This window comes from Thalassophryne amazonica, chromosome 14, assembly GCF_902500255.1.
Source record: "Thalassophryne amazonica chromosome 14, fThaAma1.1, whole genome shotgun sequence".
In the NCBI taxonomy this organism is placed as follows: Eukaryota; Metazoa; Chordata; class Actinopteri; order Batrachoidiformes; family Batrachoididae; genus Thalassophryne; species Thalassophryne amazonica.
Window position 1 is genome coordinate 18,708,231 of NC_047116.1, and position 22,311 is coordinate 18,730,541.

Sequence of the window (22,311 nt, forward strand, 5' to 3'; positions counted from 1 at the left end):
ATTGGGGCATGTTTGGTTAAGATATAATGTAAAATATACATTAAACAGAGTTTTCAATATAAAATTTAAATGGTCACAAAATGTGTAACCAGGATCAGATCCAGACCAAACATTGTCAATTGATAAAGGATACCATCCTACATAACACTCTGAAATATGAAAGAGTCTTTTTGACAGTTATGAATTTTTGAAAATTCATTCAATGTTAAACATAGGGATTTTTCCAATTTTCCAAGATTTTTCCTGACCTTTGACCTTGAAAATTGAAAAAGTTCTTTCCTATCAGGATATTTCATAACAATATATGAAATATTGTGGGTTTCAGGCTGTTCACAAACAGACAAACAAACAAATGGGCGAAAACATAACCTCCGCTCAACATCGTTAACGGAGATAAAAAGAAGCAGGAAGCTGATAAATACCACACCCAGAATAAGCTCAGTGCCATGAAGAACGGTTTCCCGAAAGAACTGAAGGCTTTGAAGCAAAGTCTCTAGAAGCAGCTGGCCACCTCAAACACAAGAAGCTACACTTCACCTCCTTCATCCTCATTCATCTGAAGCCTATCATAGGGCAGGAGGCCCTATGATACACCCTGGGGTACACCCTGCACAGGACAGCAGTCTACCGTAGGCCCACATACAGACAGACAAACACGGGCACACCCTCACTCACACCTTCGGTCAATTTAAAGTTTCTATTTCACCAAGCTAGCATGACTTTGGAAGTGGGAAGAAGCCGGAGAATCCACGCAAACATGGGGAAAACATGCAAATTCCACACAGAAAGGTCCAGGTGGGAAGTGACCCCACAACCTTCTTACAATGAGGCAATGCTAACCCCTATGTCAACATGCCGCCAAGCTCCTTCAGTTGCTCATTTTATTTATCACCAATGAAACATGTCTCAGTTCATTCTTACTGTATTTGTTATTGGTTCAGAAAATGCATTTTACTCTTTATTTAATTATTTATTTAATGTTCAAACCGATAGAATTTTTGTTTTTGTGCAAATGTTTGCTCATTTTGAAATGGATGCCTGCAACACGTTTCAAAAAAGTTGGGATGGGGCAACAAAAGACTGGGAAAGTTGATGAATGCTCAAAGAACACCTAATTGGAAACAGGTGAATGTCATGATTGGGTATAAAAGGAGCATCCCCAAAAGGCTCAGCCATTCACAAGCAAAGATGGGGGGAGGATCACCACTCTGTGAACAACTACGTCAAAAAAAGTCCAATAGATTAAGAACAATGTTCCTCAATGTTCAATTGCAAGGAATTTAGGGATTCCATCATCTACAGTCCATAATATAATCATAAGATTCAGAGAATCTGGAGAACTTTCTACACATAACCAGCAAGGCCGAAAACCAACACTGAATGCCCATGACCTTCGATCCCTCAGGCAGCACTGCATTAAAAACTGACATCATTGTGTAAAGGATCTTACCATGTGGACTCAGGAACACTTCAGAAAACCATTGTCAGTTAACACAGTTCGTCACTACATCTACAAGTGCAAGTTAAAACTCTACCATGCAAAGCGAAAGCCATACATCAACAACATCCAGAAACACCGCCGTCTTCTCTGGGCCCGAGCTCATTTGAAATGGACAGACGCAAAGTGGAAAAGTGTGCTGTGGTCTGATGAGTCCACAATTCAAAATGTTTTTGGAAATCATGGACATCGTGTCCTCCGGACAAAAGAGGAAAAAGACCATCCAGATTGTTACCAGCGCAAAGTTCAAAAGCCAGCATCTGTGATGGTATGGGGGTGTGTTAGTGCCCATGGCATTGGCAACTTACACATCTGTGATGGCACCATCAATGCTGAAAAGTACATCTAGGTTTTGGAGCACCACATGCTGCCATCCAAGCAACGTCTTTTTCAGGGACGTCCCTACTTATTTCAGCAAGACAATGCCAAGCCACATTCTGCATGTGTTACAACAGCGTGGCTTTGTAGTAAAAGAGTGCGGGTACGAGACTGGCCTGCCTGCACTCCAGACCTGTTGCCCATTGAAAATGTGTGGTGCATTATGAAGTGCAAAATATGACAATGGAGACCCCGGACTGTTGAAAAACTGAAGTCGTATATCAAGCAAGAATGGGAAAGAATTCCACCTACAAAGCTTCAACAATTAGTGCCCTCAGTTCCCAAACGCTTATTGAGTGTTGTTAGAAGGAAAGGTGATGTAACACAGTGGGAAACATAACACTGTCCAAATGTTTTTGAAACATGCTACAGGCATCCATTTCAAAATGAGCAGATAGTTGCACAAAACAATAAAGTTTATCATTTTGAACAATAAATATTTTGTCTTAGTTATCTTGGTTGTTTTATATATATATATATATATATATATATATATATATATATATATATATATATATATATATATATATATATATATATATATATATATATATATAAGATGATCTATCCAATTCTGTTGTGTTTGTGAACAATTAATAGTGTATTTTAGCCGGTTTAGTGTAATACTGGGTCACCACTCCTTAATATGTCTGGTTCTAACAGGCAGTTTTAATGAAATGTGCCATGGGCCAACGATTGGTGTTCTGGTGACATGTGACCCATGGCTACTGATTTACTCGTATAACCTGGAACAGTGAACATCTCACCACCTTTCCCCGTGAAGGTTACAGGCGGGTTCCTGTTCTGAAACTGAGAAGATCAAATTCATATTCTCTTTTGCTTAAGTGTCTGGATGTTTGAACTGTCTGTCAGTAATGACACAAGACTGGAAATTTTGTGTGAAGATGCTATTCCTGATACTCACAGGTAGGTTTGTGCTTGTTAATGTCTTTCACTTCTCAAAACTGCTGCCACACCTGTGAGGCATTGTCACTGAAGTTAATCATTAAGCCATAAGTTTGCTTCTTACGCGGAAGTAGGCTCGATACATATGTTAAAAAATATTGTGTTTTCTTGCAAAAGAAACTGCTTGTGTTCCATATTGAGAAGTACAATTATACACCAGCTCCAATCTTACATTTTGAATGGCTCAGATTTCATAATTTTTCTCCTGTTCGCCCACCCGTTAATATGTTTGTCCAGGAAATGTGATTCATTTACCATCAATACCAAATGGCTTATAACTGAGAGTGCACGCTGAGTGTGACTTTGTGTAATTCTTATTGTTTCAGTTGTGCCCTGCTGTAGGAGTTTGCAGGTTTCTATTCCAAGTGAACTTTACAAAGCTACACAAGGAGAAGATATTACCTTGACATGCTCGTTCATCCCAGGGAGACCGGACTACAGTATGCTGATGCTCAGCTGGGAGATTCTACCTAACAGTAATAATGAGCCTGTGGTTAGTGTTAAACGTGAACACACAAAAGTGAAAATTACAAGAGATGTTTAAAGGCAAAATCCAAACTCCACTTGCAGTGTTTTTTTTAACCTGTCAATGACACAGCACATTGTGGAAAAGTACTTAAAAATTAACATCCCTTCACACTCATTATTAGCTGAAAAAAATTTTTTTATCTACCTTCCAGCATGTTATAATCCTAAAAATCTGAGGTAAATATTCAGAATCAGTTCACAGCAAAAAAAAAAAGAAAAAAAAAAAGAAAAAAGAAAAAAGTGCCACTCACACCTCAAATTATAACGAGTGACGAGTGAACATGCAAATCATAAAGGAATAAGATATCTACTACAGATATATGTATGTATGAGTGAAAATGAGATTTTTCCAAATAATTCAAGCTATCATGCTGATGGAGCTAATTCAACCTACAAAATTCTAGCATTATGTGAACGTACTGAATGTCAAACACATATTATATCTTGTAATAAATAGCTAATGAAATATAAAACATTCAGTCCATATAATATATATTCAAGACTTTTTTTTTTTTTAGAAAAAGGGGGGGGGGCACTTGGCACTTATTAAAGTGTACAGCTTAACCAAACAAATTTGGCAAAAAATAAATAAATACATACATACATAAATAAAGAAAACACCATAAACTCTTCAGCCTTGGAATAGTTTATTTATTTATTATGGTATCAGGATTTTGTGGGGTTAAGTATTTTTTTCTCTCCTATAAGATATTACAGTTTAAAAAACATTCAAGCATTTATTTATTGATTTTACCTTTATTTAATGTTGACAGTAATCATTTATCATCAGACTAAACACTGTTAATGAACCAGAGTTCACTATACAGGATACCTTTCATCCATTGTCCCTAGTCAGGTATTTAAAAGGCAACCTAAATTGAAATAAAATAATATATTAAATATGCTACACACTCATTGTAAAGATCATAATATTAATATGATGTTTGTGTATTACTTGACAAATCATACAATAATAATAATTATTATTATTTCAGTATAACCATCATATATAATTCATACTTACTGACCATTAAGTTGAAATAAAATATTTTACTCACTCAAGAAGGTTACGTTATCACCAGCTTTCATTTTGTTTTTGGCAGGATATCTTAAAATGTTCTGAGTACATTTAAAAATGGCAAAGAAGAAACAATTTATTCAATTTTGGCAGTAGGTGCAGAATCAGGTTTAATTTGTATTCTTATGTCACCCGCTGCTCTCCATTTTATTTGTAATTTGGCAAAACGGCGCCCCCATTTGCATTTCAACTCACTTTCTGAGTGTCTGCTCATTTACATTTACTTCCTCTATGTTTTACAAGTTATCAATAAGCAATGTATTGTTTTTGTTCTGTGATGTGTACACATTTTCACAATGATCAGCTCATATATGCAAACAAACAACCACAATCAAAGTTAAAGTACTTATTTCTTTTGCCAAAAGGCCATGAAATAAGGAAATGACATACAATGTAATTGCATGAAATGTTATGTTGAGTATTGTACATGTATATGCATTCGTACTAGATTGAACCAGGAGTTCATTTATTTATTTTAATCTTTTTAATATAAAGTGGTAACACTAGTCCTTGCAAAATGAAGCCAAAGACGGCAACATTTTTATTTAACAATTGATTATTTCAGAAACACCGCCCCTAACTCCACCCCTTTATGGTGTTATGGTGACACCATAAAACCTCTGTTCCTTTTCACTGCTAACATCCTAAAAAACAGACCCGAATGAATACAGAACTTATTGGTTTAGGTCTGAGATTCCCAAAGTGTGGGCCATGAGATGTCACAGAAAATGCAAAAAAAATAACCCAACCTCAAATTGGAAGGTGAAAGCAGAAAGCATGTGCTGTATATTTTGCTTTAACTTCACTACGTAGACAGTGTTGCTGTGATAACTGTGTGTCAGTACGGATGAATACTGGGCTTTTATTTCCCTCCCTGTAGAAATCGGTGGCCATGTTCTTTCTAAACAACCCGGTTGACATCGCGCCTCCTTATGAGGGCAGAGCCACTCTGACTGTTGACGTCCACAAACAAGTGAGCACACTCCAGTTAAGAAAACTGACCACAGAGGACAGTCGTACTTACCAGTGCAGTGTCAAGATACCCGATGACGATGAGGGAACAACAGCTGCCACCACATCCCTTTTGGTCCTGGGTGAGAGTTAACAGCTGACACAATTTGAATAAGCAGATCCATCTTATTGCAATGTTATAAAGACACCAGAATAAGATTCCTGTGTTTTTTTAATGTAAATCTTTTATTTATTGATTTGTCCTAGCGCCTCCCTCAAAACCTGTCTGCGGTGTGCAGGGGAAAGCGGAGTACTGGCAGGACATCAGCCTCACCTGCATGTCTGAGGAAGGCTCCCCAAAACCTGATTACAAATGGCAGAGCTACACTGTGAACAACATCCCGAGAAAGTTTCCACCCAAGACAACTGAGAGTATGATTTATTTCTTTAGCTTTTATGCAAACTACCTACGTAAATATGTGCTTCATTTAGTCTAAATCGGGTTTAAAATTAAATTCCTTGATCTTGAACTTTGGCTAAAATAAATTTTTAATGTCAATTTTGGAACCAACCTTCACTGACTAACCAAGTTTGGCAAAAGTCAACAAAAGGACCTGTTTAGATGAGTTTGTGTCTGACCTACAAGCTTACATGCCTTTACTTAAACTAGGTAGTAGCACCCATCGGCATGAAGACATTAAAGGCTGTGGCAATCTGACAGCTGAACCCAATGACCTTGATCTTCACTCATATGATTGACCTCAAGCTGTCCTTGCCAGCGTAATGCTGTAATCCAACGAAATGTGGGCCACATCTTGTCCAAATCAGGTTGAAAAGCATATTCCGTGACCTTGGCTCCTGCCAAAAATCATTTTTAAAGGCCGTTTCTGGGCCAGCCAACACTGACATCACAAATTTTTGTAGAAAACCTCAAATGAATGTTGGAGGAGCAGGCCAACAACAGACTGGGAAAATATGACCTTGATCACAATGATTGACCTTTGGCAAATTTGATGTTTAACATCACTGATTAACATCACTTTGAGCAGATGGGGTGAGTTTATCAATGGTGGAGTTGGTGGTCACAAAGAAAACCTGCACCCTCTTGGCACTTATCAGTTTGACACCACTGATCTATAGAGACCAAAACTGTTTTTGTACCAGGGTGTAAACATGCTTATTTCTGCTCTAAAGTTAGACGATTTAAAATGGACTTCTATGGGAATGTGCTCTGTTTTGGAGCAGGCCTCAAGCGGCCAGTCAAGGAACTGCACTTCCTGGTTGAGGACAAAAAAAAACGAGCTTGAGAGTTCCCGCTTGATACATACCGTACTCACAACTGAATTTTTTACATATATATTTTTTTTTTTTTTTTTTTTTTGAGATCTGTGTTGGCCTCACTTTGAGTGTGGGGTTATGCTCCTGAAGCTCCAGTTTTTTGATGTCATAAAAAGCAAAAATAACACCACTACCACCATCGTCATCTCTTACAACACCGCTGTTATTATTCATATTATTTGTCTTTCTGTTGCAGAAGATGGAATTCTGTCTCTCGTCAATATTTCAATGGAGACGTCAGGGTTCTGGATTTGTACATCAACAAATCAAGTCGGGTCTGAGAGCTGCAACTTAACCTTGGCAGTGATGCCCCGTGAGTGTTCATCAAATATTTTAAAGGGGATGAAATTGTTAGATGAAGAGTTCTTACACATGAAGCTTTGAATATATGTATATTTGAATCATGCATATCAGCATATATTGCATTTTTATAGTAATGGATGGGCAATTTTCTGAACATTTAATTTATTTCTGCTCATATCTTTATTTTCACTATCTTTGTTTTCTTATTTTACATAGCTTATTCATCTTCAAAGACTTGTGATTCTCTTTTACTTATTTCTGTATATAAATGCATTTTATCAGCGCATGACCAATTCAATTATCTTAATTCTAGAAGGAGTTGATTTAAATTTTGGCTGAAATGTGACCATAATTTTACAAAATTTACTACAGTTAAATCACAGAATAATTAAACTTTTGTACCTTGCCTAATTTTATCTTAATTTAACTTCAAATATGAAACCCTACTTTATGTAGCATCTACTATTTTACTTTAAATGTACATAAGGCTAGCTTACCTTACTTCATTTCTGTATACAAATGCATTTTATCAGCGCATAAAAAATTCTTCTGCTCCTTACAATTATCTGATTTCTAAAAGAAGTTGATTTAAATTTTTGCTGAAATATAGCTATAATTTTACAAAACTTACTAGAGTTAAATTACACATTAAACTTTTGTACTTTGCCTAATTTTAGCTTAATTTAACTTAAAATATAAAACCCTATTTTATGTAGCATCTATTACTTTAAATTTTCACAAGGCTAACTCACCTTACTTCATTTTTAATTAACTTTTAATTAATCTGATTTCATTTTAACTATGCTTTACATTAACATTACTCAAATTTAACTTTACTTTAGCTTCCTAACATTACCATAACATACCGAATTCTCCTTTACTTAACTCTTACCTACTCAACCTTACCGTACCTTGCCCCATTTTAAGTATGGTTAAGGCAGTGGTTCCCAGACTTTTTCTGTTGATAAGTATATTTCTGAGCCCCCCGCCACCTGCAACATACATGTACACATTTTTTTGCTTCCAAATGCCATTGAAATTTATTTGATCAGTATCAGTATCAGTACTATGTATGACGTGAAAACCAGTTGTGTTTTTCCTCACCAGCCAACATGAACATGGGAGCAAGTGCAGGTATCATCGCAGGGGTCATCATAGGTATCTTGCTGTTGGGGATTGTCATCTATTGTTGCTGCCGGAAGAAGAACAAAAAGAATACGTACACCGAAGGGTATGTATGCTCTGTATTATTCTTGCCATTGCAAATAAATTACAAGATTAAATCCATCAATTAATTCCATTTTCATATCTGTTTAGCCTGTGTAGAGTATTATCATGTGGTCATGAGCGAATATCTTTTTGTTTATACTTAAATGGTGTTTCATGAGTTAATTCGTTTATCTACGAGTATTACCCATAACCAAGCTCTTTCTTTTTTAAATTCCTTCCTCCCTTTTATTTACTTACATACACATTATGACTTCATGTTTTCTATCTATGGTTCAGTTCCCCAGAAGCAGTGGAGTTTCACCACAAAGATGCTCCTGAAGCTGAAGAGCAGTACAGTGATGACAAGTCGAGCAATGACATAAAGCAAGGCCAGAAGGATGTTCTTCGTAAAGCTAATTACTGTGACGACAGAGAAACAGCTGGACGTAAATTTGAGGATGATCAGGATAGTTATGATAGCAGCAAAGACAGACTCGGATGCAAAGGTAGTGAGACTGAAACCCGACATTACAAAGATGAGCCACATGATAGCGAACAGGGCGGTCGTAATCACTTTGATCAGCATGAGCATTACGGCAGCAGTCAAGATCGTCGCGATGATTATAGAGATCGTTACAGTGACAGCCGTGAACGTCTTGACAATCAACGTGAGCGCAGTGGCAGTCGTGATCGCCTTGATGATCAAAGGAATCATTACAGTGGCAGTCGTGATCGCCTTGATGATCAACGGAATCATTACAGTGGCAGCCATGGGCGCTACGATGACAGGCGTGATCGCTATGGTGGGAGTCGTGAGCGCCTTGATGACAATAATGATTGCTATCGTACCAGCCGCGATAACCTTAATGACCACAGGGCTCGCTATGGAGGCAGTCGTGATCGTCTTGATGACCATCATGACCGGTACAGAAGCCAATATGAATAATTTCATGTTGTTACTGAATGAGGGCGGCACGGTGGCTTAGTGGTTTGCACTTTTGTCCCAGGTTGACTTCCGACCTGGTCCTTTCTGTGTGGAGTTTGCATGTTCTCCCCGTGTTTAAATGGGTTCCCTCTGCACACTCTGACTTCCAAAGACATGCAGATTAGGTGAATTGGTGATTCAAAATTGACCGAAGGTGTGAATGTGTTTTTTTGTCCAAGGCCCTGCGATAGAATAGCAACCTGTCCAGGGTGTACCCCATGTGTCACCCATTGATCACTGGGACAGGCTCCATGCCCCCAAGAACTGGAATAAGCGGGTTTAGAAAATGGATGGATGCTACAGAATGAGAGCTTAATGCCCTACAAGTCTTTATAGGGCTATTTCACAGGGCGCCATCCTACTACACTCACCCACAATCCAAAAAAGTGCAAAAACAGAATGAAACGGCTTGATCCCACATGTACTAGCAGTGACAGGCTTGCCTCCTCTACCCTTGCGCCCTCGGCTAGATATGATCAAGCTGTTCAACTGTGAACAAAAACAGTAACAAACATTCATCAAGGCTGCTTCGGATGCATCGGCTTACCCCAATGGAGCACGATCCAACAAGTTTCAGTCATTACGAATACCCCGTTTAAAGAAGTCTGAACATGATTGAAGCCATTAAGACTACAAATACCTTGAAGTTACAGAGTACAATCAACGATTTTGAGAATAGAGATCCAATTTTTAAACATTTCACAAACTGTATCCCAATTTTAAATCTGGTGCCGATGATGGCAGTAACTACTACATAGTATACCAAGTTTGTTCAAGAATGACAAAGATGGATCAAGATGTTAGTACGATTCTTCAAAATCTGCCCAGATTTGCTATTCTGGATTAAATGGGAAGGAAATCTGTGGAAAAGGTCCTTTACAGTTTTTAATTTACTGATATTTTTGCAGATTTTATAACTGCCCTAAAAGAAACGTCACTGCTCTCTAGCAAAAAATACATTTCTTTAATATTGCAAGAGTCAGGATCATCAAACTGTCATATCCACCAGTAGTTTGATACTCAAGGAAGCCCATGCAAACACTTCGCTATTTTACAGCCAAGATTAGCAAACCATGCAGTGCAACCATTTTGAAACTTAATGGGATGAAAATCTTTCCTTTGTTGCCATCTGGATTATGTCCCATATCTTACTTTTAAAGCTTTGTTTTACATATAAGATTAGATATAAGATATATATATATTTAGATATAAGATTTTTTTTTTCTTTTTTTGAAGGGAGTGGGGTGGGGGCGTAAACTGATTTTTACCTCTGCTTTGTAGATTGTTTTCTGTGTGTCGTTTAATTACCTGGATATCTCAAACTGTTTCAGATTCCCATGAAATTTAACGGAGGGGTGAGCTTTGGATGAAGAGACTGATTATATTTTGAGGGGGACCAACATAAAATTCCATCTGTTTTTGTTTTTGACTCTTCCTTTCTGTAAAATCTACTCCTCAGAATTTTTATGGAAATGTGTTCATAACTTTGAAATATCAACCTGACACAGAGACAGATTGTTGGGCCTCGGTGGAGCTATACACTCTCTGAGTGCCCTCTAGTGTTTGTAATTTCTTTGTCATCTTACAATAACTGAACCCGAAGAAAAGTGATCATTCATTCATGTATCACTCTTTTGTGACAATGATTCTGATATAGGACATGGATTTTTAATAAAAGCAAACCAAAGATTTAAGAAAATTTCGCCTCTTATGTCTTTTCATCTTTGCCAATCACAAGCAGGCAAATGGTGGAAATGAAACAAGTTTTCTGTGAACTGCAGATACTTTCTGTCAGACACATGGTCCAACGCACAAGTCATCAAACTGAATCATCAAAAATGATGCATCTTCAAGGTAAGAATCTGAGGAAAATTTTGATCAGTCTTTACAAGAACAAAATGCCATTTTAAACTAATTTTTTAAAAGTTTTACTCTATGTGTGTGCATGTACAGTATGCTTGTGACAGAGACGAAAAAACTAAGTTTTATTTTCATTTTAGTTTAAAATAATCTGTTCAAAAGCATTGCATGTTACAATATGTGTCATTTCTAGAGATATACTTGATCACGTTATGCTCTGTGGTGTACTCAGGTACTCTTACTCAGTATTTGTCTCGAGCAATAATAACTAGCTACATTTACATGAAGGATTACAATCGTAACCCTTCAGTACAGTGTGTGCATGAGTCAGTTAAATATTTAACTGGTTTAAATTATTTTATCAATTGTGGAATGTATGTACAGTGGCTTGCAAAGGTATTCATACCACTTGGTATTTCACGCATTTTAATTTGTTTATGGCATTTCAAATAGAAAAATTAAATCAGGCTTCTCAATATAACATTTCTAAATTATCATCCTTAGACTCAAATTGAAAGTAAATCTCTACAACTTGATATAAATTAATTAAAAATATAAAAGCCAAGATGATGGGTTGCATAAGTAATCAGCCCCTTTGGTATAATTCCTGTAAATAATCAGTTTAGTTTTCTTCAGACAAGTCAGGGGATGGATACATGAACGTTTCCAAGTCACTGAACATGTCTTGAACTTTATTTACAGCAGTTATGAAGAAATACAAACAGTATGGCACTCTAGGGTAAATCTGTGTGGAGTAGACAGTTCTTAAAAACTGATTGACTGTGCAAGCATGAGAAGAGTGAGGAAAGCCACCAAGACACCCAGACAACCCAGAAGAAGTTATAGGCTTCTCTGGCTGTGATTGGAGAAATTATGCATAGCGAATATTTTGTATTTTGTATCCCGTTATACAGATTCATGATGAAGTGGTACAGAGGAGGGTTTTCTTTCACCAAAACATTAAATCTAGGTTTGCATCTCAGATGTACCTTCTGGCAAATTGTAGCTGAGCTTTCAGGTCTTCTTTTTAATAAAACTCTCCTCTATACCTTATTCCCAAATGTAGTAAATTCATTTTTTTTTTGGCTCAAAATTCTACTCACAACATCCCATAATGACAACATGGAACAAGTTTTTTGATTTTTTTTTTTTTTTTTTTTTTGCAAATTCATTAAAAATAAAAAACCCTGAGAAATCACACGTACGTAAGTATTCACACCTTTTCCCCAATACTTTGTTGATGCACCCTTTGGCAGCAATTACAGCCTCAAGTCTTTTTGAATATGATGCCACAAGCTTGGCGCACTTATCTTTGGGCAGTTTTGCCCATTATTCTTTTTAGCACCTCTCAAGCGCCATTAGGTTGGAAGGGTAGCGTCGGTGCACAGACATTTTCAGATCTCTCCAGAGATGGTCAATCGGATACAGGTCTGGTCTCTAGCTGGGCCACTCAAGGACATTCACAGAGTTGTCCTGAAGCCACTTGTTTGATATCTTGGCTGTGTTATTAGGGTCATTGTCCTGCTGAAAGATGACCCATCTCCCCAGTCTGAGGTCAAGAGTGCTTTGGAGCAGGTTTTCATCCAGAATGTCTCTGTACTTTCATGTCTCTGCATTCATCTTTCTCTCAATCTTGATTAGTCTTCCAGTTCCTGCTGCTGAAAAACATCCCCACAGCATGTTGCTGCCACCACCATACTTCACGGTAGGGATGGTGCCTGGTTTCCTCCAAACATGATGCCTGGCATTCACATCAGCCTATAGATGCCTTTACAGTGTCAAATCTCACCCGTAACTACATTGTTGCTGGGGAGGCCAAGATTTTGTAAACAAGTGTTTGCGGCAACTTGTTTGCAACATTGTATCGTTATGGAGGTGAGTTCAACCAAAATATGTATTTAGGTGTTTAACTAAGATAACCGTGAGTCTTTAATGTGAGTTTTATTTTAACAAAAAGCGTGTTACTGTTAGGGTTGTGTGTTGGGAACCAGTTCTTTTTGGTTATCGTTAAGCAATGATTTGATCCATTGACATCAACAGCCTTTTTGCTTAATGATTCCCTTATCGGTCCTTCAGAGTGACCGTTGTGGTTGGGGGTGTCTGTCAGGAAAATGATCATTTCTCTGCATTGATTATAGACCCTGCAGCGGGTCTGTATATTCAACCGTTTCTGCAGCACGGCTTTGCTTTGAACCTTGAACCAATAAAGCAGTGCTTCGATCTTCAATCTGCTGTTTTGCTGGTTCTTTGTTTTATTTCGCTTTATCTTACTTTTTCCCCGCTAAAACCCTAAACAGCATATGTCTGTGAGTAATATTTACCTTTTTTTATGTTAAACCGACCTGTTATGGTCTTCTGAAACAGTTGATAGATGTATTTTATAACTTAAAAACGGGACAGATGCTAATGCATTAGCATGTCTATGGCATTTTCAATGTTAAAGTTAGCATTAAGCTGAGCCATTATCAAGCCTCCCTCCCCAGCGTGCAAAGGATTCTGGGATACTCTAAAATAGTGAATAAACATGTTGATTTCTGCTCTAAAGTTGGACATTTTAACAGCTGATGCTCGCTTGTGGAGCCAACCTCAAGCGGGCAGTCAAGGAACTGCATCTTTTTCTGGTAAAGCTTGTGTGCACCCTACTTGAAACTCCCGAATGCCAATTCGGGGTTTTCATGTATCCCATAATCCCTTGCGCACCAGAGAGTCACTGCAGTCAAAAAACAACATAGAGAATCCACGCGATGACAACTGTAAATGAATATTATACTACAAAAATGTAATTTTTTTATGCTTTTCATCACGTTAATAAGAAACTGCTGCATGATACCCTGAAAACTTGCTAAAACAATTATAACAAATAATCCGTGTCTGCTATGTTTAATCTGCGTGGAATTTAATAAGAGCAAACCGAATTTCAGACATATTATATATATTAGTCTGGAACAAAGAGGACAAACAGTGTTGTAAAGAACAATAATCAAGACATTAAAGAGCAAACTTCACTTTCCTCCAGAACGACATGATCAGGAAGCGAGCGTAGCTCACAGCAGCTCCCATTGAAAACAACGGAAAGACAGCCTGTGATTCTCGCATGTTTACATAAAACAAACGCAATAACAACATCTATAAACCCAGAGAATATATTCATGAGAGTTTTAGGCACAATATAAAAATAGTTTTATGTTGCGATGTTAATGGTGTCTGTGTGCAGCGGTTCAGAGCGTCTCAGTGTTACTGAGAACTCGCAGCGAGATCTCCAAGATCTCTCCGAGATTTTGTGGGATTTGAAACCTGAAAAGCCTCAACTGGCTGGCACAAAGCACGTTTATTGGCACTAGCTAAGTGCCCCTCTTGCCCCCACCTAGATACGCCCCTGCATAATATCATGGGCACTGGTTGATTTCTTGAAGACGCACCTTTATCATTAACCAAAGCACGTCTAAATCCTTAACCAACCAAAGAAAAACCTACTCTTACCTCTAAATTATAGTAATTACCTCGACTTTTCAGTGCATTTTGGCCCACAATGTTGTAATTACACACACACACACACACACACACACACACACACACTAAGCATTGGCCTACCTCACAGTAGTTTTGTTTTGTTTTGTTTTTACCGTGTGTAGATGATAATTTATCCGTGTTTTTTTTTTTTTGGGGGGGGGGGGGGGTGTTTTTATTTATTTATTTATTTTATGTTAGCTTGTGTAGCGGTAGCATCGCGTTTGTTGCTATGACTCACCTCTGGGTAGAAGAAGTGGTACAGTCCCGTTAGTTCTCTCAGCCGCGCCAGTCTGCGGATATTAACGACAATGAACACGCATAAACTGCACCTTCCTCTAAAACGAACTCTAAAATGAACTTTTACCCGTTGGTTATTTTACTAGGAGCTTCGGGTAAGTTTGAACTCCATTAGTTGTTTTCTTCTTTTTTTTTTTTTTCTTTTACGTCAGCAGTGCAACAGGTTGATTCACTTTACGTTCACCGAAAATAGTTTAACTTCAGATTTATCCAGTAATAACTGTAAATCCTTTCGAATTCTCCCTTTTTCACTTGGGGTCGCCACAGCAGATCCGATATATTTTTTATACAAAATTGATTCTGATCTCTTGTGGACATGCGCCGCCTATGGTTTGACCCATTTTTTTGTTGAATTAATAACACTTTACTGATTATTTGGGGCAATCCCGTAGGGATTAATTACGTGACATAATCCATATTGGGTTAACTGCATTTAGTGATAATTACTACCACACTTTCATACATGCAGTTGCGAATATAGATTTACATTGGCGAAAAACATTCAGTTTTCCCGTTTTTTAAAACAATATGCTTCTTTAATCCGTACACTGGTTTAATCCGATAGAATGTCTACGTTTTCCACATAAAAATTATGTGAATATAACGGTCACTATGTCAGATTTTAGCTGGTCACGTTTATACATACATCAAGATGATTGCTTCTTTAAACAGCGTGGAATATTATATGGAGTTAATTATAAAGGCTTCTAAATGACTAAATTACATAATTTGGAGTTAATTGGGGAACTATTTGGCTGTATTTAAGTGCCTACTTGTCCAACCTTGTTTTGAAGTGGGGAGATCTATGTCAAACCAAGACTTCCAGAACACAATTTTGGATCTCCACAAATCTGGTTCCTCCTTAGGATCCACTTCAGATATATTCTTCAAGCAAATGTACAGTTGATTATACAATAATATGAAAATCTTGGGACCATGATACAATTTTGACACCACTGAGGCAGGAGTCCCAAAGTAACATTTGGGAATTACAAAACTTTTGTTCTAAAGGACCATGAGAACCTCATCATCACAACTGAGGAAATGATGAAGGGAGTTGGAAGCATCATCAGATAGAAATGTGAAGTGACCCACCTTTAAGATGGTGCTACTCTTGCACATTTTGTTAAACACAACACTCTTTTTATGTTAATTTCAGATGAATAGCTTCTTCCTTGGTTGAAAATCTTCAGGTCATTGTCACATTTCTGTTTGATGCTTTGAACTCCTTCACTATAGTTCCCAGGGTTCTGCTGGATCTTTATAACAAAGGTTTTGTTCATTCCTAGGTGTTAATTTGGGTCCCCTTCCTCAGTGGTTTCAAGTTTCTTATATTTGTGTACAGTTGTTTGGGGTTGGTAAATTTTGACCTTATTTATGGGAAGCACCTTGAGGCAGCTTTGCTGTGATTTGGTTCTAAATAAATGAAATAAATTAAAATAATTAATTAATTGGTTGCTTATGGAATTGTTTGGGGTGCCATAAATCTTTTGGAGATTTGTCTGTATTTTTATATGCATAATGTCAGTACATCAAAGATAGAAAGATGCTTTCACCCTTTTTGTGAAAAAATATTGTATTAGTTCTGTGTTTTCATATATATATACACACACACACACACACTCACACGGTGCGTTCGGAAAGTATTCACAGCACTTCACTTTTTCCACATTTTATTATGTTACAACCTTATTCTAAAATCGATAAATTCATTTTTTTCCTCAAAATTCTACACACAATGCCCCGTAATGACAATGTGAAAAAAGTTTTTTGTGCAAATTTATTAAAAATAGTAAGTAAATCCCTTTAGCTGCTCCCTTGTTTTCACTCGGGGTGGCCACAGCAAATCCAAGTTGCATGTTGAATTGGCACAAGTTTTACACCGGATGCCCTTCCTGACGCAGCTCCACATAACATGGAGAAATGTGGCAAGGGCAGGGTTTGAATCGGGAACCTTTTGCACTGAAACCAAGTGCACTAATCACTTGGCTACCACACCTGCACAAATTTATTAAAAATATAACTAAGAAATCACATGTACATAAGTAGTCACAGTCTTTTCCATGAAGCTCAAAATTGAGCTCAGGTGCCCCCTGTTTCCACTGATCATCCTTGAGATGTACAGCTTAATTGGAGTCTACCTGGGGTAAATTCAGTTGACTGGACATAATTTGGAAAGGCAGACACCTGTCTAAGGTACCACAGTTGACAGTGCATGTCAGAGCACAAACCAAGCATGAAGTCAAAGGAATTGTCTCTACACCTCTGAGACAGGATTGTCCCGAGGCACAAATCTGGGGAAGAGTAGTGAAACATTTGTGCTGCTTTGAAGTTCCCAATGAGTACAGTGGCCTCCAACCGGGGACCTTCTGTTTTGAAAGCAAGTGCATTAACCACTTGGCCACCATGCCGTATTAAGAATATCGTTTAAAAAAGTTTTAATGGAGCACAGAAGAATCACCTGCATCACCGACACCTGTACTTTCCACTACAAGTGATTGTAAAATTATCTATGTAAAAAATTAACCTGCCGGCAGTACTGTGGATCAGTGGTTAGCACTGTTGCCTCACAGCAAAAAAGTCCTGGGATCGCTTCCTGCCTCTGCCTTTCTCTGTGGCAGTTGCACATTCTCCCAGTGTCTGCGTGGGTTTTCTCCAGGCTCTCCGTTCCCCCCACAATCAAAAAACATGCTCTAAAACAGAAAGAAATCAACCGGTGCAGTCATATTGCTCAGTATGATGGTTTACCACTCTGAGAAGATCAGCAAGTCGATTTTAAAATTAAATCAGAAAGAACCAAACCACTCAGACAAAGCAGGTGAAAGTACCTTTAACCTCTGCTTTTCAGTCTTATCTTTTAGGATATCCTTGACAGTAACATGTACGATAGTTTTGCCTCTTTCTACAGAGATGTCCACAAATTGAATGTGGGTTTTTTTTTAATGGGCCAAATGTTCTGTAGAGCTCAGTGAAAATAATGACTAAAAACACTCTATATTGTAATTTTAAAATGTCTAAAATTTTACAGCATCCCGTAAAATCTGTTTAATTTTAACCATTCATGAAACATGGTGAAAACAGGTCACTTATGTTGGGTAATATGAGTAATACCAATAAACAAGTAAATGCTAAAGAGAAGCACAGATATACATAGAGGGCAGATGATTACGCATTTCAGTCTCCTTAAAAACAAGTGTTAATGATATTGGGGCAAATTGTTCTTCTCTTGACACACAATCTCTTGAGTTTTCTGTAGTGATGTTTGTTGAAAATGCAGAGGAATCCCTTATCAGACATGCAGACTACTCATTCTTATCAGAGCTTTTTGTTGAGACGAGTCAGTGTGAAGGAATGCTTAACAGGGTAAAAGGCAGGAAATGCAACAGAGTTGGAAAGGAAAAGTCTGCCCGTGTTCAGGAAACCCGGCGCGTCCACCGGTTATGTGCAGAAATAGATCGGTGAGCACACTTGTTAAACGATAACCTCAGCTTGAAGTAAGGTCTTTGGTTTGAAACTGTCTGTACGTCTTCATTAGTTTACAGTGACTCACTCACCTGAGTCAACAATCACAGGTTTCTGTGATATTTTTTTTTTCTCTCACTTTATCTCAACTCAGATTGATGCATTCAAGGAGTGACGGTTTGTTATAAGCTCTTGCAGTTTATTGGTCTGTTTACATCCAGTTGGAGTAGGCCAGATATTCTTATTGGTTAAAGGCTGTAAGCTCCTCCCCCCCCCTCTCAAGTGGGACAGCCCTAACAATGGACTGATCCACGAGGAAAAGAAGAAACAAAAGAAAGACCAGAGACTCTTTCATAGGAGGAATTTAGCACATCACCCTCCTCTTGTGCGTGTGTCCTGTAAGAATAATTTAGCCATCAGTTCACATTAGTGAACTTTCAGTGACAAAATGTGAGAACCTGGACGGGGTGTTCCATACTGTCTTACATCTCACAGTGTTGGAAAAAAAGAAAAGCCTAAAGGTTTCCCGCTCGTCTTTATCCATATCTGGATAATTACAGCCACACCCAGTGATAGCGCATGTGGGAGTGCTGCTTTCTGTCTCGTGTGTGAAGATTGTTGATCTCATTTGGACCAAACTTGGTGGAATTACTGACGATCAGTCAATGACAAAATGATTTGATTTTAAGAAAAAAATTGTAAAAAAAAAAGTTGCGGTCACAGGCCAATTCAAAATTTGGGTTGAGTGCTTACAGGGGACATTTAGAATGGCTATCCTGAGGAACAGGGTAAAGACATGCATATATAAGAATAAACAAAAACTTTCAATTGGGCACACGACCTTTGATCTTGGGTGGCCATGAAAGGTCTAACACAAGGTTATAACTGCTTAATTCAAACAGTTTGAGCCAGTATGACCTATACATGATGGGATGGTTGGGTTTGTCAAGAACAGAGTATAGTGCAGCAAATAACTGAAACAATACTTTGCATGGTGATACAAGCACCAAATCCAGCACAAATTCTCCTTAGACAATACTCTTTTGAAAAAACCCAACAGGCCACTTGAATTTTCAATAGGCGGCCACGTAGGGGTCAGTTGAAGAATTACACAGGGGTTAAAATATAAAAATGCTCCAGTCATATTGAAAACTATACCACATTATTTGTCTGATCATAAAGATTCCAAAAAGATATAGTTTGGACTATCTATGACTGAATGTTATGGAGTTACGGGGTAAAAACCTTAAGAATGGTGGCAAAGGTAAGTTTCAGTTTGTACAGGGGTCAAAAGTTAAAGTTGCTCCAATTTTAGTAAAAAACGGTGCAAATTGTTGATTGAGCTACTTGGATTAATAAATGGGATAGTTTTTACTGTGTTGAATGCTTGGTCTCTAAAGTAAAGGTCAAATAATGTTGACCTCCATTGAATTCTATGACATGTGACATATGTTACCCCCCTTAACGTGATAACTAAGCATGATACATGGTGCAAACTATTCCTTTTTGACTATTCCTTTAACTCAACCAATAATTTGCATCACCTTTGAACAAAACTGGAGCAACTCTAACTTTTGACCCCTGTACAAACTGAAACTGAACTTTGTCAACATTTTTGTTGTTTTTACCCCATAACGCTATAGAGTTCAGTCATAGATAGTCCAAACTATATCTTTTTGAAAGCTTTACAATCAGACAAATAATGTGGTATAATTTTCAATATGACTGGAGCATTTTTAAATTTTGACCCCTATGTAATTCTTCAATTGACCCCTACGCGGCCGCCTATTGAAAATTCAAGTGGCCTATCTGTTTTTTCAAAAGAGTAATATCTAAGGTGTACTTTTGCCCAATTTGGTGCTTGTATCACCATTTGAAGGAATCTGTAAATATTCTGTTATCTGCTGCACTAGTAGTGAAAGTTTGGACAGAATTGGTCAACTGTTACGGCTATATTGAGCAGGTTATTATGGTATCAATGAATCACAATGAATTAATTTGGATGACTGTGTCAAATGTAAGGTGGATGTTTTTTTTTTAATATTCATATTTTTTATATTTTATATCTATATATTATAGTCACATTTTTAAGAGTAGATTCAAGCATTTCTTCAAGTTTTGTGCAGGTTGTTTCTTTTTTTGGTTTGTTTGCCCATCTAACAACAAAAAGCAATCAAACTTTTGTTATAATGTACTTTATTTGCACAGGGTTTATTATTACAGTTCCTCCCCCATTTTTGAGAACTTCAGCATCCCATGGGAATTAGACTTGTTCAAAATGTCAAATGTTACAAAATCTTTTGGGCGACCACATGTTGTTCTTGTTCCACTAATAAAATAAAAGATCTGTGCCAAATTTGATTGTAATCGGAGATTGTTTAGGGGTCCCCCACAAGGCAACAATTTCCCCAAACAAGCAATGTAGTAATCCAGTAATTCCAGTAATGTTCTCCTCTGGGTGACCAATCAACCACCACTTTTTGCGATTAGAAGCCATCGCATGTACCTGTAAAAGAAAATAATAACAATTGATCAATTAGCTTTTGACCAATCCTGTAAATAAAGCAAATAGAATGGATTGAAAACATTAACCCCTTGGTCACGGTTTAAAAGTGCATGAAATTTAACTCTTGGATCCATGTCTGATGTGGATCATGCCTTAAATTTAAAAATTCTTCTTACAGAAACTAAAAGTGTTCAGCAGTTTTCGAGTAGCCCTGTTAGACACACAAGCAGAAACATTATGAGGCTGATCCATTTAAGTTCTACGTTGTAGTTCACTGTGTCGTCACTTTGAATTTCTCATGTGCTTAAGGAGAAGCAGGCTTTTGTTTTGATTTCCTGTCTTCTGGGAAATATTTAGATTGAGTTTCTGTCCCACCCAGACCTAAACATCTCCTCTCCCCATCTGCAGACAACCCCTTACCTCTCTGCAGGCCTCCTAAGCCCCCCAACGCACACTGGAATTTAACCTGCTTGACCCTGATAACAAGGAGTGTCACCCCACATCACTCCTGTTCCTGCACTGCATGTGACTTCTCACATTATATTTTAGAAATCCAGATAATGAACTGGAATCGGGGATTGTGAAAGGAGGATGTTTTCAGTCTTGGCAGCACTCTGAAGGATTTTGTAATGGACTAAATATTTATCAGTTGTATTTAAAAATGCACATTACAATTGATCAGAGTTGAAAAATGCACTTTCACGTTGTGTGTTTTGTCTGAACAAAAGTGGGATTTATCTTATACTACACAATTATCAGATACGGTGGTTTAGTCATTAGCACTGATGCCTAACAGTGAGAAGGTCGTGGGGTCGCATCCTGCCTGATCCTTTCTGTGTGGAGTTTGCAGAATTTGTGTAGGTTTCCTCCGGGCACTCTGGTTTCCTCCCACTATCAAAAACATACTTATTTCGAGTCTGTCCCTTTCCCTGCCCCTGGCCAAGGCAGCGTCTGTACATCTGGAATTGGTACCCAGGCGCCAGGCTGTGGCTACCCACTGCTCCTAGTGGTTGGATTGAGTCTAACTGTAATTAGGATAACTTTTGTTGCACGTATGTATGCACAATGACAATAAAGGCCCTTCTTATTCTTCTTAAATATACCTATGACCTGAGAAGCTTATTTGCTAACAATATTTTATTTTCATGAAGGTTGTAAACAAAAAAAATCTACACTTTAATTTGACTGAATGCATGTTTTTTCTTGATTGATTGACTATTTTCATTAGAAGTGTCTCAGTATTTTATGCTAACAGGGTGCCCATATGGAAGTAAATCTGTGCCATCAGAGTGTGAATTTGAATTTTTAAGGTTGAATTTTTTTAGCATCACAATCAGACTTTGAAGTTGGTTGCATGTGTTTAGCATCAAAATATTCAGCCTCAAAAACGTCAACCTAAAAAAAAAAATTAAACCTCAAAAAAATAGAAAAGCAGGGAGAAG

The 22,311-nt window shown here is 37.7% G+C and overlaps 2 protein-coding genes across 3 annotated transcripts in view; both read left to right on the forward strand.

Moving 5' to 3' along the window:
- Window positions 1-2,552: 2,552 nt before the first annotated feature.
- LOC117524132 (cell surface A33 antigen-like) lies at window positions 2,553-21,682 on the forward strand. 2 transcript variants are annotated; one of them, XM_034185863.1, is made up of 8 exons: window positions 2,553-2,803; window positions 3,169-3,335; window positions 5,329-5,542; window positions 5,667-5,831; window positions 6,934-7,050; window positions 8,148-8,271; window positions 8,547-9,239; window positions 21,647-21,682. In XM_034185863.1, exons 1-7 carry the CDS (start codon window positions 2,752-2,754, stop codon window positions 9,193-9,195), a joined length of 1,488 nt encoding a protein of 495 aa, XP_034041754.1. In that variant the 5' UTR covers window positions 2,553-2,751; the 3' UTR covers window positions 9,196-9,239; window positions 21,647-21,682. The 2 variants fall into 2 exon arrangements, with proteins under 2 accessions (XP_034041754.1, XP_034041752.1); XM_034185861.1 differs by lacking the exon at window positions 21,647-21,682 and having other exon boundaries at window positions 8,547-9,244.
- The window catches only part of LOC117524133 (immunoglobulin-like domain-containing receptor 2), a 63,630-nt gene continuing 56,165 nt past the window's right edge, over window positions 14,847-22,311 (forward strand). Inside the window, exon 1 of the mRNA XM_034185864.1 lies at window positions 14,847-14,996. Coding sequence (XP_034041755.1) covers window positions 14,957-14,996 — 40 coding nt within the window. The 5' untranslated portion in view covers window positions 14,847-14,956. The remainder of the gene's footprint in view (window positions 14,997-22,311) is intronic.